Raw genomic sequence first — 19,145 nt, forward strand, 5'->3', positions numbered from 1 at the left:
TTGGGCAATACAGCAAGCAAGTGTGCTACATACATACCTATCATGTCTAATAAATTCTACATCATGTCCCTGATGGCACTTCTTAATGCAGTTCACACATATGGCATTTCGATCTGTGGTGTTACAAGTGTGACATCTAAAAAGCAAAAGCTTACATTATTTTCCTTGATCATGTTATTTATTCAAAATACTGCAATTTGTTTATATATTACCCTATGGCCTTTGGCTTATAAGAAAAGAGGCCCCCAATTTTTGTGGCTTTAATCTAGTCTAATTCTGAAAAGGGACTTTAATGGAATAAGTGAATTTCCTATTTTGTGTCTTCTGAGGAAAACAAGTTCCTATCAAGTCTTCACTGAATCAGTATCGGGGAGGGGGAGTCAAAACCCACTCACGGTGGCTGGGATATAAGGAACACTTAATGACAGCTTTACCTTGAAACTCCTAGGAAAACAGTATGGTTCACATTTTCAGTGGTATCAGTAGTTACTTCAGTATTACATTTTCCCATATTTTACGGTCTCAAACAGGATCCTCAAAGTAGATTGATCACAGAACTCAATGTGGACAATTAATAAAATTTTCAGTTATATTTTTCCATTAGCAAATACCCAATTTACTTTCTTAGCTCATACATTTAAGGGAAAGCTAAATATGTGAATTCTTGTCAGTTTAGAAAAGTAAATCTTACTCTCTCTCCCATTTCAAGACTCACAAATAATTTAGAAATATACCTGTAGAAATCATGCATGGGGTAGCTGGTGTAACTTGATATTTTATATAAACATTGGCCTCTACTAACAGCCTTTTCTATGGCGTCTTGATTGTTCATTATTTTGTTATCTGTAATAAAAAAATAAGAAATCCTAGAGTATAAAGACTTAAGATAGCAAATTACAGGATTATTTTAATAGAGTTTTTAAGAACTTTAAAAGAGGCTAACCAGTGAAGTAAAAAAATCGGCTAAGAATAGAAATGAGTTTTCCTTGTACCAGATACTCCAACTATTTAGGACAAGGTGAAACAAAACTCCTTCAAAATAGTTCTCTTGAATTGCTGGTTACTATACAGTGACAGAAGGTATTAAATTACTGAATAACAATGGCTTCTATCTTTTCATGGCATATTTACTGCATTATAGGCAGAACACAGACTCCAACATACCTTTCATTGTCACATTAACACCAGATGCTAAAAATAAGCCTCCAAACCGGTTGTTAAAAATCTGATTGCCTTCTAGTGTTGCAGTTGCATGATTTGTAATTTCAATACCTGAAGCAAAATTTACAAACAGCAGATGCATCACTTTATATATAGTTTCTTAAAAGAAACCTGAAATATAGCAAATATAGTGAACTACTTCTTTTACATAAAAAGTATATTAACTGTTAACATCGAAAGAAATACATGCAAATGTTTATTTGAATTGTTTATAGTAACATTCAATTCACTTTCCACTGTTGATAATCCTCTGTCCCTGCTAAAGGAATGATACAGATGGTTTGCAATTTACTTTTATTAATAATTACATTTAAAATTTTCTTTGCAAACTAAGAAGAAGATAGGGCCCAGAAATATGTGTAGGTAGGAGCTAGATGGTTATTTGGAATTATTAAGAGAAATCCTCTTCAGTGGCAAAAAGTTGAAATATATGCATGATACTTGGATTTCACTTACCAAGATCTTTAAAAAAACATTCTGTTTGTGAGGCCAGAGGGCTTGAATTTATCTGAATCTATTTCTAATGGTAGTACTAGCCTGTATTTACTCTATGCAATTAATGATTCATAACTACTACTGAACTACAAGAGCAATATTATAAAGTTGGCTTAGAGTGGAAGAATCCAAAACTTGGATTAGGTGCTCTTATAAGCAATTGTTAACAGGCACTCAGCCAACTTCTGCAGCATACTTTTGCACACCTTAGTTATTAAGCAAAAGAGATACCAAGAATCAATTTTATGTACAGAAAACAAGCTACAGGTAACAAAGGAAAATACAAACCTGCAGCAAATCCATCAAATATTCTGTTTTTCCTCAAGACTGGATGACTATTAGTGCTGATGAGAACACCTGCTTGAGCATTCCTGAAAATATCATTTTCTTCAAGGAGACCTATAATAAAATATTTCCCCAGATTAAGGCTAATGCATATAGCAAATTTTACTAGCCTTTTTGGTGGTATTTAGGTTTTCTTATTAACTGGATTGTGAAATTCATAGGACTAATTTTTCAACTGAAAAGAAATTTTATTAGTAATTCATAGATATTTAAAGTAGAATTTAACCAAAAATTGCTAAAATTGGCAGGTAACCATTCTAACCAAGAAACTGAAGTTCCATGGTTGCAAGGACCATTTCTAGCTTATGAATCCCTAGTGCCCTGGCACAAAGCTGATTCTTACTGAACCCTGCTGAATTAAAATTAATTCCTTTGAAATATTTTTAGAACCTTTGCACTCTCCATGTTTTAGTTCAAGCCCTGATTCTTTCCGGCCCCTATCAGCATTCCTTAATCCATTTCTTTCACTCCAACCTCTCTTCTGCTGTTGTGTTTCCCACCACTCTATCATATCCTTTTATCTGTATAAAAAACTATCAGAATAAAGTTTAAAATTAACTTGCTATTTACAAAAAACTCGGGGACTTCCCTGGTGGCACAGTGGTTAAGAATCTGCCTGCCAACGCAGGGGACACAGGTTCCATCCTTGGTCCAGGAAGATCCCACATGCCACAGAGCAACTAAGCCAGTGCGCCACAACTACTGAACCTGCGAGACACAACTACTGAGCCCGTGTGCTGCAACTACTGAAGCCCGCACACCTAGAGCCCGCGCTCCACAACGAGAGAAGCCACTGCGATAAGAAGCCCATGCACTGCAACGAAGAGTAGCCCCCGCTCGCCGCAACCAGAGAAAGCCCGCGCGCAGCAACGGTAGACCCAACACAGCCTGCATGCATGCATGCATGCATAAATAAATTTATAAAAGATAAAAAAAAAATTCCCCCAACCTACTCCTCTGTCTCACTATATTACCTACACTCTGAATATGCTATACATTTTTATCCCTAATGCCTCTGGTTTATATTATTTCCTCCTTCTGCAATGTCCTGTACTCTTTCTTCTTAATGACACTTCCTCTGGGAGGTTTTCAGTTTTCCTCCATCAAGTTAATTATTAATTCTCTTCTGGCAGGATAACAATGATTAAGAGTGGGCTGAGGAATGAGACTTCATGCCTTCAAATACTGACTTCACCACTTCCAAACTCTGAATGGGCAAATTACTTACCTTCTCTTTGTCTCAATTTCCTTATCTGTAAAATGGGCATAATAGCACCTACCACATAGGGATATTATGAGGGTTAAATTAGTTAATACATGTAAAAGTACACAGTACTAAATAAGTATTAATATTACTCCTATAAAATCTACTTATGTATCACAGTGAATCATATTTAGTTGTGTACTAGTGTTTCTCTGCTCCCTTGAAGACATGAAATGTTTTTATTTCTGTACATATTTGATCCATCTGTAGTAGTTCACAGTATTGACTTCTAAATTCCCTTCCCCTAGAAAACACTATTCCAAGACCCTGCCTCTAATCTTGCATATGTCCACTATAGCCTCCTCAAATGCTGTTGCTAAGATCTAGTCCAAACTGTACCGCACATATAAAAAGCCTTTTCATTATACTGTATATATAAACAAAGCCTCTTATGATTTGGGCGCTGCCCCCTTTTCCGGCCTCGACTTTCAGTATCCCTTGCCTTACTAAACACCACTTTGTTTCCTTTAGACTTTTGCTTACAATGTGCCACTCCATTAGACTATCAACTTTCTGGATGTAGTACTGTTTTATTCACCATTTTATTTTTAGCATCTGTATCAGTGTTTGGTACAGTGATGTTCAATTAGTAAGTATGCACAGAACAAACAAAAGAATGAAATAACTATACTTTCTACACTTAGAATGGCCTTCAACCCCCTACCCCCCAACTTACCAGTAAATACTCATTTTTCAAGACACAGCTCAAGATTTTACTCCAGAACCCTTCCCAACACCTTACAAATAAAACCAACCATTCTGTACTGTTTCCTCATTATATCTTACAAAGAAACCTATCAGAGATAATGTCATTTACTGAATTACTAGATTATAAGCTCCTTGAGAGTCTATGTCATTAATGGAATCATCATTGTTTGGTGGTAGTAGTAAATTCTGTTGATTAAATCTTGGTATATTAGAGTAGTGACTAGCTAACCTTCTATACAAGATATGTATAATGCCGGGTTACTGATGTTTCAGGAATGGTGATAATTTGCATTTGACAGTCTCTCCCAGTCTCTCTTTATGAACAATTATGCCTTTGCAAGGGGCAGGGACTGTGAACTTTTGCCTCAATGTAAAGTGATTTGACCTTTATGGATACCAAACTGAGCACATCTTGGCTTAATTAATTCCATTCTCCAACGAAGACAGTTGTGAACAGGTACAAAGCAATCCTTATTTACTACAGACGTTTATATATATTCACAGACCAATTAATTTTCCACACCTAGTTCTATAACTTGACTTTGAAGTTTATTATAATCATATCACTATTCTGAATAATTAAAAGGTCCAGAGAGAGGGTGTAAACAAATTCTGCTACCTTAAAAAAGACTCGCTAACAAGTGGCACACTCAAGGTGGCTTGAAGGAAAAGGAAAATTCTGTAAACATTTGTCTCCTTTAACTCTAGGCACTAACCTCCTAAAACATCTTGAGACTTGATAAGGAAAAAGACTGTGAGTCCCTCATTTATAACATTAAATAGCAATGTCATTGATCATTAAAGATATGGAAGAATAATGGAAAACTGGGTTTTTTACTAATGCAAAATTAACAACAATACCTCGACCCCCATTAAATATACAGATGCCACCATCTCTTCCATCATGGATTTTATTTCTTCTTAGTGTAGGATTACTATCTGTCTTAATCCAGACTCCAGCCATTGCATTGTCAAATATTTCATTGTCTTCTATACAACCTAGACCTATAAATGCAAAGATTGAGGTTTTGTTATTTAGAAAGTATATTTCTAAAGACTAATAGCACCAAGAAAAAAAATTAAAAGATTAAACATACCAGAATTATAAACTAGAATTCCACCATTTTGTCCTCCCCAGATTTTGTTGCGTCTAATTTTGGGGTTGCTTCCAGTCCTATGGATAGAATAGAAAATAATGCCATTTCAATTGCTTCTACTCCCACATCACGTGTTAGATAACAGTAGGAAAACCCACATTAAATTTACATAGTAAGAATTAGCTAAATAATTAAGCATCACCTTCAAGATGCTCTGAGAAGTCTGTCAGTAAAGAAACTGGTTTAATTTTGCTTAATTCTATTTCCCACAGAACACACTTAGCTATAGATTATGTTATTACTACAGTCTCCTAATATGTAAACTAAACTGAGGAGGTTAGATTAAGTAACTTTTATTATTATATGCTCCCCTCATATATAATAAAATAAAGGACTGAATTATATGATCAGGAGTACGACAGTTCCAAAACAAAAACTTAATATACAAGAAAGAGGGGTGTAAGAACTATTAATTTTGCACAAATAGCATAAAAACAGAAGCTCCCATTTAATAAGCCAGGTACAGCATGTCAGGTGCCATTGGCTGCTGTCCTCAGACAGTCTAAGAAAAGTTATATTCTGACAATTTAAGCCATGCTTAATTGCTTAGCTTTAACTCTTACTGTTTTTCCTAGACACCTGACTACTATACTGGGGTATGCCATGCCTACCCCACATACAACTCCCTCCCCAAAGAAAGCCAAATATGAAAACATTTACCTTATCTGAACCCCTGAATACATATGATTATAGATATCATTGTCCTCTAGTACTCCATGTCCATTGTCATAAAAATAAACACCAACCTAAAAAAATTAAAAAAAGAAATTTTCAAAGTAAAAAAAGTGTTTACAAAACAATATATTTCCTGAGAGTCTAACATAATCTTACCTGCTTGCCACTGTGTATCCTGTTTCTTCTCAGTACTGGAGTGCTGCCAGTTGTCACCCAGACCCCAGCCAGAGTATTACTGTAGACTTCATTCTCTTCTATTACGCCTTGTCCTTTCTCATGCTAAATAAAAGTTACATTGATTTACAATATGTATCTTGTATAAGCCAAGTAGTTTATAGTGTATTCCCTCTTTTAAGATGGTTGTGACCAAAAAAATCTCAATTTTTGTTTTTTAATCTGAATAAGGAGATAAATGGATAACATTCTTTCACATAGCCTCTACCTAAGTTTAAGCTCTCAGAGTTTTTATACTGTTCCTTATGTGGTTTTGTACTTTTAAATCTTATAGTAAGAGTAGTAGCATTCAATTTTGTTTAACAAAAACACTTATTTTATTCTAAGATATATAACAAACTGAAGATCCCTCACTAGGAAGTTAATAGTTATTTCAACTTATCATTGGTGAAATCACTTCAAAACAAGGTTCAAGTTACTAAAATTTTTATTTTTAGAAGATTTAAGACATGAGTATTTCTAGAACTGTGAATAAAAATTAGAGTCATACCTGGCATTACACAGGACCTTTCTGAAATTCCCTTACGTTTTCTTACTTGAGTAACAGTTTCAGATACCATGATGACAGGAGACATAGGACTAATACATAGGTTTTGAAACTTTGCAAGATGCTTAAATTATGTTTCAATATAAATTCAAATGTTTGGCTTTTTCAGAAGATAAAAATATTCAAGTCTAGTATCATTAATATTCAGTGATATTATGATTTTACTTATTACTTCTGGAAAATTTCAGAGACTCTTATGGTAGTCACATTGGCAAAATCCCAGTGTAACAAATATAACTCAGACTGCCAACCAGTTGTTGTTATGAGTTCAGCCCATATTGCCAATTATAATTAGAAGCTTTTAAGTCATTCACACACTGGCAGAGAGAAAAAGTTGAATATGGCCTACCTAAATGTAGACATAATTCTGCCCTCACCCCCTTTTCTAACCTGATTTTGATGAATGAGATTCTAGAACTGTATTCATTAACTTACCACATAAATTCCACCATGCTGGCCATCATGAATTTTGTTATGTCGAACAATTGGACAACTGTTTGTCCTAATCTGAATTCCTGCTAATGCATTGCCTATTTAAAAATAAAAGTTACAATATCAACATATGGAGCCTAATGGAACATAGTAAGAGCACAATTCTGTGAAATATGTCATACTCAGAAAGATACTTATGATCCATGAGCATTCCAAGACAAAACTAAGGGAACTAGGAGTGTAAGAAGATGCAGGACTGTAGGCAGTATAGGTATAGTGGTTAAGACCAAAGACTCTAGAGCCAGGCTGTTAAGTTTTGAATCCTGTGTAACTTTGAATAAGCTGCTTAACCTCTTGGTGCCTTTGCTTCCTGATCAGTAAGTGGGGATATTTAATAGTGTCTACTTCACAGGGTTGATATAAACACTACATGACTTAATTCAGGTAAGGCGCTCAAAAAAGTGCCTGGCACTGAGTAAGCTTTATGTAAGTATTATCCAGTAAGTGTTAGCAAAAGAGGAAGCCCAGGAACATATCAGTGTCTAGCACATAGATACCTAATAATTGTTTGCTAAATTAATACCTCAGAAGTTTCAATGAGGAATAAGGGTTTTCCCTTTCTAATTAGTACCGAAGTGTATTAAACTACCACAGAAATAATTTATTAACTGTTAAACAATGGAGTGAATGTAAGGGAATTGTAGATACTCTGTGAGACTAGGGTCTTAAGTTTTGTTTTTATCGCTGGTATGTAGAATACTGCTTAGTACTTAGAAGGTACTCAGTAAATGTTTGTTAAGTGAATAAATGTCACAGAATAATCTTTATTGAGAATTTAAAAAAACTGGATCGGTTCTCCTACTCAGAACGTTTCCAAGTGGTCCTTTTGCTAATGTCAGGAACACAGGTCAAGCTCTAAAATTTTATAGAACCACATGCTTACCATAAATGTCATTTCCTTCAATAAGGCCTCGTCCATCACCAAAGATGTAAACTCCACCTTGATTTCCATTAAATATAGAATTGCCCCTATAATTATGTGGAAAAAAACCCAAAACACAAAAAAGCATCTATTCAGAAAAGCTTGCTTGTTTTATACAATAATCGTAAGGCCACTCATGTTTATGTGACTTAGAAAATTATTTAACTTCTATGGGCCTCAGTTTCCTAATCTATGAAATGAGGGACTAGGTGATTTCCCTTCCAGTTCTTTCTAAGACTTAAAGCTTTGGAAAAGCCACCTAGTATTTGAGACGAAACAGCATTCTTAAAAATTCACCTCGGGCTTCCCTGGTGGCGCAGTGGTTGAGAATCTGCCTGCTAATGCAGGGGACAAAGATTTGAGCCCTGGTCTGGGAAGATCACACATGCCGTGGAGCAACTAGGCCTGTGAGCTACAACTACTGAGCCTGCGCATCTGGAGCCTGTGCTCCGCAACAAGAGAGGCAGCGATAGTGAGAGGCCCGCGCACTGCAATGAAGAGTGGCCCCCGCTTGCCACAACTAGATAAAGCCCTCGCACAGAAACGAAGACCCAACACAACCAAAAATAAAAATAAATATAAAAAAAGATTCCACATCTTCCCCCAACGTTGGCAAAAAAAAAAAAAAAAAAAAAAAAAAAATCACCTCAAACGAGCTAATCCAGGGAATTCCCTGGTGGTCCAGTGGTTAGGACTCCGCACTTCCACTGCAGGGGGTCTGGATCCGATCCCTGGTCAGGGAACTAGGATCCCACAAGCTGCGCGGTCAAAAAAACAAAACAAAAACAACAACAAAAAACCCAAAACCTATTAAGATTAAAAAAAAAAAAAAAGCTAATCCATTTAAAAGAACTTTTCTTAGCTCATCTATAAACATTTGCTGAATAGTAGTTAAGATGGCAATCACATAATCAACTTTTATAAAGCTAGTGGAAAAAAATTTGACAAAAATAATTCATGGTATTTGATTAAATTATAATCGCTCTGTTCTACAGTCTTAGCCAATGCCTTTAAGACTGGATCTGTTTGTTTCCTTACTGTGGCCAGAGGAAGTGGTAGGAACTATTAAAGAAAGGTGACAGCTTGAAGTTTTGACTCTCTGTTATTCTTGGTCTCTCTAAGTATCTTTGAGATAATTAATTTCCTGGGTTATTCTATCTGCTGACTCTCAGGGGGGGAAAAAAAAAGGTCATTCAGATTTCAAGGGAAGATCACAGCCCTATTTACTCATCTATAATGCAGTTTGATGAATTTAAAATAAAAATCACAGCATTTTCTATTTTTCATAAAAAGTATCTTACGTGGCTTACATCACGAAAAAAAACAAACAGAACACCCCAAAATAAATGCAATAGCTATGCTCATTCAGATGCACAGACTTTTACTAGGAAAATCTATTTTATAGTAGTCAGGTGTCTAGGAAAGACAGTAAGAGTTAAAGCTAAGTACCTTAAATTTTCTTATAGCACAAAACATAAAGTGAAAACATAATTTCCATCCATAATTATATATAAATACCTTATTGTTGGGTCACTATTTGAGGTAATCCATACACCTGCAAAGTTGTTTGCATAGATTTTATTTTCAATGAACTGTCCTCTTCCTTTTTCATGAACATATATTCCTCCAGTCTGCCCATGATGAATTTCACATCGAACCACTGTGGGGTTAGCATAAGCTTTTACTTCAAAGCCTGCTATCCTGTTTCTGTGTATGTTGCAACTTTCAAAGTAACCCTGGAAAAAACAAAAATTAAACCTGTAGGTAAAGCTACTTTCCAAAAAGAAATGATATTAAAAAGCCTTTTTAATGTATACCTCAAAATTATCAGAGATGTTCAAGAGTTAAGAATGAAACATAGACAGATATATACTAAATTTCAAATGATACATATTTTAAATGTTTTAGTAAAACAGAGAACTATAAATTCTCTAATTAATGTGAGTATGTTCAAACCCAGGAAAGAAAAATAGGGAAAGATTTATTCGATAAATAGAAATAAATACCATTACCACTAAGAATATATATCCTTCAACAAAAACTTTATTTAAGTACTAAAGAAAATAAACTCTCATAGCCTTAAAAATGCCCCAAGAAATCAACTTCTAAAAAGGTGACCCAAGGACATAATCAGAGACTACAGAAAAAGACACACAAAATAATGTTCATCTTAGCCCAATAATAGGTAACTAGCTCAATAAAATATTGTGAAGGCTTATGTTCATGTTACACATACTATCATGTTAAATGAAAAGAACAGTATATACTTCAAGATAGACTACATTCAGTATGATGTCAATTGTATTTGAAGAAAAACAACTTGAAGGATGAAACAAGAATATGAGCGTGGGGCTTCCCTGGTGGCGCAGTGGTTGAGAGTCTGCCTGCCGAGGCAGGGGACCCGGGTTCGTGCCCCGGTCCGGGAGGATCCCACATGCTGCGGAGCGGCTGGGCCTGTGAGCCATGGCCACTGGGCCTGTGCGTCCAGAGCCTGTGCTCCACAACGGGAGAGGCCACAACAGTGAGAGGCCCGTGTACCGCAAAAAAAAAAAAAAAAAAAAAAAAGAATATGAGCATGATTAAATGAGTAGTGGTATTATGGATGCTTACTGTATCCTTTATACTTCTCTAAATTTCTTCAATTTTCTATAACATAAATTTACTTATTTTCTAGTGTGGATAAACGTTACTGTAATACTGATATCCTAAATTCTAAGACTCAATCAGACTGAATGTTAGAGGAAAAAATGAGATAGTTATAAGATGGCACTTCTAAAAGCCATTTATTTCATCCTCCTTGTCTATCTCTCTTCAAAAAGTGAACGTGTACTCTCTTTAAATTCCCTTTAGCAGTAAGTATTTTCTTATGCTACTTCCAGGTACTGCCTTGTATTGTATTTGCCATATCCATTTTTACCTGATCATAAGCTCCTGAAGAGAAAGGACTACACTAACTTCTGGAGCATCTATATAAAACTTTACACATGGTAAGCACTCAAGTAGGGCTTTTTGCCAAATTCAGCAGAGGTTAAAACAGGATATAATTCCGAGTATTCTAATACACTACATAATTAACTCTTTAAGAAAATGGCTCTCTGAGAATAACATTTAGAAGTAGTTTTCAGGTTTCACTTTCCAAAAATGAAGTACAAATCACTTATAACTTACCTGTTAACATATGGGTTATAATCTTATTCTTTTAAAAAAAACTGGGGGATTGCATCAAAAATGGCTTCTTAAAATATAAAAAAGTTTTTTCTTCTTTGATTTTATACCAAATAAAAATGGATGGACACCAGGTGTATGTATATAGACTACTACGGCAAAACTGAGCATCAAAGAAAGAAAAACAAATGCTAAAAGAGGCTAGACTGAAAGAGCTTAATGTCAGACTGGAACAATTCAACATTTCTGGTATTTTCATCATTGAGAAGGGAGTGCAACTTGTCTCTCTCTGCCAGGAGTTGCATGACACGTCTGAATGGTAAACTTGGGAAATAATAAACTGAGTATGCTCAATTCAGCTTCACCCTTTTCCTCATGGAAGTGAGCTGCCTTTAGGGAGCATGCCTTCTGTTACTACCCCATGAACACTGCCTGTCTAATAAGCCTATTTCATTTGGGATTCAGTTAAACAGACTTATCTGGTTCTCATTCTGTTGTATCTTCCGACTTAACCTCTAAGAGTAATGAAGTTGATATTTCAGCCTCTTCATGCTACTTCATGGCTTTGATTTTTTTTTTTTTTTTTTTAAGAAATCCAGTTGGGTTTTTTTTTTAAATTTATTTATTTATTTTTGGCTGTGTTCGGTCTTCACTGCTACGCGCGGGCTTTCTCTAGTTGTGGTGAGCGGGGATCACTCTTCGTTGCAGTGTGCGGGCTTCTCACTGTTGTGGCTTCTCTTGTTGCGGCTTCTCTTGTTGCAGAGCACGGGCTCTAGGCTCGCGGGCTTCAGTAGTTGCAGCACACAGGCTCAGTAGTTGTGGCTCATGGGCTCTAGAGCACAGGCTCAGTAGTTGCGGCACACAGGCTTAGTTGTTCGACGGCATGTGGGATCTTCCTGGCCCAGGGCTCGAACCTGTGTCCCCTGCATTGGCAGGCCAATTCTTAACCACTGCGTCACCAGGGAAGTCCCTTTGATTTCTTAATTTGTTCAGAATGCGGCAGGAAAAGGTATGCTATTTACTGGGCTTCCATGAAGATTGCAGTAACAGGCAGTGTCATGTCCGGGCTAGTTCAACATATAGTACTGCAAGTATACTTTGCTACAGTATACCTACTAAAAAATTTTCAAATGCATGGATGCTCTTTCTCTGTTTTCTTTTTTGGCCACACTGCACGGCTTGCAGGATCTTAGTTCCCTGACCAGGGACTGAACCCTCGCCCTCAGCAGTGAAAGCGCAGTGTCCTTACCACTGGACCACCAGTGAATGCCCTGCTTTCTTTAGGTTTCAATTTTGCACACCTAGGAGAGTCAAATAGATCCACAAGTTTACTAAGGCAAACAGCAGTCCCCCCTCTCCTCATTTTCCCTTGTCCAGAGGCCCCCATTATAAAACCTGCTCTAATCTGAACTGGTTGCTATGGTCATAGTCACATGGTCATTTTACCATACTGTAATTTAGATTAGAGGTTAAAAATGTCCCCTAGTTCCATCAGAGATGGGAGTTTTAATCTGTAGTTTTGTTTTAAGGTAACTTTCAAGAAAAGAAAGTAGCAAAATTTTTTCGAAAAGAAAAACATTTTTTTCCTTCATGCTCTTAAAACCAGAAGCCTCTTACATTGCTACAACGGTGATTTTATTACATTCAGAAAGGGAACAACTGATTGACTTATAGTTTTATAATATCAGAAGAAAACCTATCTATTATGGATTAAAGGATTCAGTTAATGTAATTTTGCTTTAAAGCACATTTAATGAAATGCACCTGTTTTGTTAAGAAATGCCTTTAGTGCAAAATGGTCTAATAATACAAGACTGTAAGTAGAAAACAGAACTCTACTTTGCCTTTTACGATGCAAACCACAAAAGCTCCAACACAAATACAAAACTGCAAAGGCACAGACATTTTACCGGACTACCCCATATTATAAAATGATTTATTTCCCTACCAGAAGATACCAGATTGCTAAGGCTTCTTCTATATTTTAAAATAAGAGGTTGTTAACTTTTCAGCACAAGCATTTCTAAATCTCTGCCATAGGCCTCCCTGGTGGCGCAGTGGTTGAGAGTCCGTCTGCCGATGCAGGGGATGCGGGTTCGTGCCCCGGTCTGGGAGGATCCCATGTGCCGCGGAGCGGCTGGGCCCGTGAGCCATGGCCGCTGGCCCTGCGCATCCGGAGCCTGTGCTCCGCAGCGGGAGAGGCCACAACAGTGAGAGGCCCACATACCGCAAAAAGAAAAAATAAATAAATAAATAAATAAAAGTAGATAAATCTCTGCCATATACATTACAATAAGTCCTTGAAAATTATCATTCTCTCAAGTTACAAACTTAACACTGATATAAAAATAAAAGGTGAGATTAAGTATTTTTCATTAAAATTTTTTAAAGTGAAATAATCTTTATTAAATACTATAAGGTGAAAGGCATTCAAGAGTTTCTCTTAAAACTCTCCAAATAAAACAAAAAAAATAATGAAAAGTAAAGAGAAAAAAATATGCTACCTTCATTGAAATAAATGTCTACAACAACCCCAAACTATAATCAATCAAACACTTGCCAAATACTGTGATATCTGGATAAGAATAAGGTGCTGAGAGCAAATGTTACCATACACCTTTAGCAAGGTATGTTTCCCCAAGTAACTGTTCTTTTTAAAATAAATTTATTTTATTTATTTATTTTTGGCTGCATTGGATCTTCGTTGCTACGCATGGGCATTTCTCTAGTTGTGGAGAGCGGGGGCTACTCTTCGTTGCGGTGCGCAGGCTCTAGGCGCACGCGCTTCAGTAGTTGTGGATCGTGGGCTCTAGAGCGCAGGCTCAGTAGTTGTGGCACACGAGCTTAGTTGCTCCGCGGCATGTGAGATCTTCCTAGACCAGGGCTCAAACCCGTGTCCCTTGCACTGGCAGGCAGATTTTTTTTTTTTAACATCTTTATTGGAGTATGATTGCTTTACAATGGTGTGTTAGTTTCTGCTTTATAACAAAGTGAATCAGTTATACATATACATATGTCCCCATATCTCTTCCCTCTTACATCTCCCTCCCTCCCCGGCAGGCAGATTCTTAACCACTGCATCACCAGGGAAGCCTGCAAGTAACTGTTCTAATAAGCAAGCCTAGCCAATGATCTTTTACTAAAGTAGTGAGATCTAGTGTCCCAAACAGAACACAGGAGAGGAAGGAAATACTCCCATAGTGATATTTTCATAAAAATAATTTAGGCACAAGAAGTAAATCTGAAGAAGAAACACACTGATGTGCAATTTCTATCATCTAAAACTTGTTATTTCCTATCTAAGGGGGACTATCCGAAGTAAAGTAAAATGAAAGGAGAGGAAAACCATATTTCTACAGAGTCTGTCAACTGTCAATCTATCATGTTTAAGCTCATAAACTTAGAATGTCTCAAAAATTTTATAGCAATTTAGCACTGCTATGATATTTTAATTTTACTTTATGAAAATAACACTGCAATAGATTGAACATTAAACAACAAAAAACAAAGAATTGGGGAACTGTAAACACTGACAGAAAAATTACTTTTAGCAGTGAGACTGGCATTGTTATGTAAAAGAAAAAGAAGGAATCCCATCTTTTAAAGAAAGACATATATGCTGAAATATTTACAGATGAGAATGATGATGTCTGGGATTTGCTTCAAAATAATTCACAGTAAAGAAGAAAATAAGCAATGTATGAGGAGGTACAGATGTAACAAAATTGACCATGAGCTGAAAGTTTTTGAACGTGGAGGATGGATATACATGGGAATTCATTATACTACTGTCTCTAATTTTATATATGCTAGAAGGATTCCATAAAACAAAAATACATTAAAGAAATCAGAGATGAAAACCACATTGGAAACAAAACAGAAGAGACAACTATGTAGACATAGTAAGAGACACAGATTTGAGGAAATCACACAAAATTTAAAGGAAAAGAACAAAGCAATACAGAGCAATGTAAGTAATAGAGAAAATAGCCAAGTTTCTAAAGAAAGGAACATATGGACAGAAAAACAGTAAAAATTAAAACAACACAACATTAACAACATATGGATACTTAAGTAGAAAAGCAAATCCCACCAGAAAGAAAAAAAAACCCAGAATGATCTCAGACTTCTGTCACACTCAATTCTAGAAATATAAAAATGACTACACAATTCTGAGGGAAAGAAAGTATAATAAAAAACTGTATACTCAGCCAAGTTAAAAGGTAAACGGTAGGCATTCTCAAGTGGCAAGAATTCAAGCTACAATACCCATAAGCCTTTCTTTTAAAAATAAAATCAAAATGGCTAGATGACAAAATAGCCATACCAAGAATGAACCAAAATTTAAAAATTCAGGAATGGAAAAACTGTGATAAAAGGACTGAAGGTAAATAAATATAAATACAGACCAGTAACTGTAGGAATGTAAATGTTATAAAGCTTTACAAAAGAAAAATAAGAATACAAATGATGGAGTAGAAATGGGTTGAAATATAAAGTATTTTCATCATTTTTCAAAGGGGGAGTTCATACTGTATTCAAAGTTTAAACATGCAGTTAACAATGACAAACTCTAGTCATACCCTTTAAAATTCTAGGGATGTCTTTTATATTGGGCATGTAATATTTTAACAAAAACATTAATTTCTTTAAAATAAAAAAAGTTAAAATTCTTTCATGATTCATTCTTGCCAATACAGGAGTTTAAATTCTAAGTAGGTCATAGACAAGGAAAAGAAAGACAATTTCAGAGAACAATAAATATGAATATATATAAAGATAGAGAATAGTACAGAAACTAGTTTAAATGTTTATTCTGATGTTCTCTGAAATTCTATAAAAAACAAAGTCAAACTTTAAAAGGTTAACCTTAGTGATGTCATCCTACCAATCATGGGCAGCCGACACAAAGAATACTTGGAATGAAAGAACATTCTACCAAAGGATTTTAAAGGATTGTATCACAATACTAAAACAGATGAGAGAGGCCCAAGATATGCTTTATTTCCATCCTTCCTTTATAAATCTATAATACCTTACAAATCTCTTCATCAATCCTTAATATATATATATATATATATATATATATCTACAGGACTGGCTAAGATTTGCTTTTTTAAAAAGTTATAAAATTTATAAACCTAAATCTATAAAAAGTAAACTGTATTGGGGGGGTGAAGAGTAAATTATTATAGTGAATTTTAGTAACTGACCATCAGCATTAGGTCTTTTAAAAATGCGGAAATTTACTCAGGTTAAAGTTATTTTGGTACCTCAAATCATTTGTGAATGAGACCAGAGGCATGCATAAATATGATACTTGAATTGTAGGTAACTCTGGGGCAAAGTCTAAAGGCAACACAGGCAAAGAAATATTAGCATAGTATAGTCCCATTACAAAAATAAGAGCTCCATTTAGAATTCCACTTAAGAATTATTATTTTTTTAATAAATTTATTTATTTTATTTATTTATTATTTTTGGCTGCGCTGGGTCTTCATTGCTGTGCGCGGGCTTTCTCTAGTTGCGGCAAGCGGGGGGGCTACTCTTTTCTGCGGTGCTCGGGCTTCTCGTTGCAGTGGCTTCTCTTGTTGAAGAGCACGGGCTCTAGGCGCGTGGGCTTCAGTAATTGTGGCGCACAGGCTCTAGAGCGCAGGCTCAGTAGTTCTGGCGCACAGGCTTAGTTGCTCTGCTGCATGTGGGATCTTCCTGGACCAGGGCTCGTCCCCTTCATTGGCAGGCGGATTCTTAACCACTGTGCCACCAGGGAAGCCCCCACTTAAGAATTATTGCCAGAACTTCTCTGGTGGTCCAGTGGTTAAGACTCTGTGCTCCCAACACAGGGGGCACAGGTTCAATCCCTGGTTGGGGAACTAAGATCCTGCATGCCGCACAACATGGCCAAAAAATAAATTAATTAAAAATAAAAATATTTTTTTAAAAAGAATTACTGCCAATGCGGGCAGCCCTCAAAGGGGTGGGGAGGCAGATTCTCAAGACTCTTATGTTTTGATAACCTCCATACCTTTTCCCAGACTCCCCAATTCCCAAACTCCCCTCTTCCCCACTCCTTGGAAAAAAGAGCTACAATTTGCAAAAAAAATGTCAATTTTTAAATTCTAACTGGAGAAGGGCAAGTGGTCATCTCCACTGTGCTTTCTTATCTACAGGCCCAAACTATAGCCTGAGTTTTAAGTGAACTGTTTTTCTCAGGTTACTGTTACCCCAGGAATATAATAAGCTGGACGGTCTGAAACTATTTACATCTAATCAGAACTTGATAAAAGGGTACTCCTCATGGTCTAGTTCAGTTTAAAAAAAAAGAGTTCTGCATCAGGGTTTTAGACGCAAAAAATGAAAATACAAAATTTCCTTCGCTAACTGACAATTTGTATATGTCAATTCAACGTTCCAAAGTTGCGTGATTAATATCATATAATAGCAATAAAACTTCACCATACCCTTGTCTGTCACCACGTCAAACCTCCTCTCCTAGCTCTGACTTCTTAATTAAAAATGTTGCCAATGCTGTACTAGGACTTGAAAATTACTTCAACAAAAATTAGACATTAGGGAATTCCCTGGCGGTCCAGTGGTTAGGACAGTGTGCTCTCACTGCTGAGGGCCCGGGTTCAGTCCTTAGTGGGATAACTGAGATCCCACAAGCCGTGCAGAGTGGCAAAAAAATAAAAATTAGACATTAAATGAAAAGAATACCTGAATAGGCACCCAAGAACATTACTTTTGGCCTAAGAGAGCTCAAAAAGTCATGTCTCTATAAAATTGTGTAAAATGACATAGTAGTAACTAAAACATAATATCATACATATAAAGATGCCTAATTAACTGCTGCATAAGAATTTTAGAACTGATATATTATCATCACTGTATTTCTTATTAAAGTTCTACCAGTTAAAAAAATTTTAAGAGGAATGAAATGGAAGTCAAACTAATGATGAAACTATTGTTTCTCCAAGTGTAGTCTACAAACAACCTGCATTAAACTCACTTATGGTGCTTATTAAAAAATGCATATCCTGGGCCCCGTCCTTAAAAATTCTGATTTATTGTATATGGGTGATTTTTATGCACAGTTACATTTGAGAACTACTGGATTAGACCTTACTCCCCTCAAAGATCACATCAATTCCCTAAGGACTCCATCTTCTGTACATGTATATAATGTTAGATTCAAGAATTTATAGAATTGATACTGCATACTGACTTTAAAATATAATGCTGAAATCTTCTTTTAAACCTACACTTTTCAATTCAGCATTTTGGTGATGATAAAATGCTGACACCTATTTGAAATTTTAACTGATATGTCAGTTTTTCTATTAAGAATAAATGTTCTTACCATGCCATGATCAAATGTGAACACACCAACGTCACGTCCATGATGAATATGATTCCGTCTAATAATTGGGTTTCCATGATTTTTAACCCAAATCCCAGCTAAAGCATTATTGGAAATTTCATTATCTTCGTATATTCCCTAAAACAATTGACCAGAAATAAACATTAGTAGAGCTAAAAAAAGAAAAAAGAAAAAAACCCACAGAATTAAAAAATACCTGTGCATGATCTGTTATATAAAGTCCAACATTTTCACAGTCACTGATGTTACAGTGCTTGATAGTGGGACATGCTCCTTGACCACTAACACATACTGCAGAGCCAACTGTAAGACAAATAATTTATTTAAAAACCTACTGGGCAACACAGTGACTCATTTTATAATAAAATGTAATGGGAACACTAACCTGTACATGTACTTCGGATGATACAGTGATCAATAATAGGGCTACAATTTACTGTAATCTCTAAGCAGTGATGTGCATTGTGGTGTTGAGCAGATTTGTCATCAGGGTTAAACTGAAAAGTAGAAATTTTGTTTGAAATAAACAACCACTGCCT

General features: G+C 35.9%; 1 protein-coding gene across 1 annotated transcript in view; it reads right to left on the bottom strand.

The window, feature by feature from the left end:
* FBXO11 (F-box protein 11) overlaps nucleotides 1-19,145 on the bottom strand; it is a 102,430-nt gene that overhangs the window by 1,367 nt on the left and 81,918 nt on the right. Inside the window, exons 9-22 of the mRNA XM_060117814.1 lie at nucleotides 18,992-19,103; nucleotides 18,803-18,909; nucleotides 18,586-18,723; nucleotides 9,579-9,796; nucleotides 8,022-8,107; nucleotides 7,082-7,176; nucleotides 6,022-6,144; nucleotides 5,851-5,936; nucleotides 5,131-5,207; nucleotides 4,895-5,038; nucleotides 2,005-2,115; nucleotides 1,165-1,272; nucleotides 735-843; nucleotides 38-136 (exon numbers count right to left, since the gene is read on the bottom strand). Coding sequence (XP_059973797.1) covers nucleotides 38-136; nucleotides 735-843; nucleotides 1,165-1,272; nucleotides 2,005-2,115; nucleotides 4,895-5,038; nucleotides 5,131-5,207; nucleotides 5,851-5,936; nucleotides 6,022-6,144; nucleotides 7,082-7,176; nucleotides 8,022-8,107; nucleotides 9,579-9,796; nucleotides 18,586-18,723; nucleotides 18,803-18,909; nucleotides 18,992-19,103 — 1,613 coding nt within the window. The remainder of the gene's footprint in view (nucleotides 1-37; nucleotides 137-734; nucleotides 844-1,164; nucleotides 1,273-2,004; nucleotides 2,116-4,894; nucleotides 5,039-5,130; nucleotides 5,208-5,850; nucleotides 5,937-6,021; nucleotides 6,145-7,081; nucleotides 7,177-8,021; nucleotides 8,108-9,578; nucleotides 9,797-18,585; nucleotides 18,724-18,802; nucleotides 18,910-18,991; nucleotides 19,104-19,145) is intronic.

The sequence above is a fragment of the Mesoplodon densirostris genome, chromosome 14 (genome assembly GCF_025265405.1).
Source record: "Mesoplodon densirostris isolate mMesDen1 chromosome 14, mMesDen1 primary haplotype, whole genome shotgun sequence".
Classification (NCBI taxonomy): domain Eukaryota; kingdom Metazoa; phylum Chordata; class Mammalia; order Artiodactyla; family Ziphiidae; genus Mesoplodon; species Mesoplodon densirostris.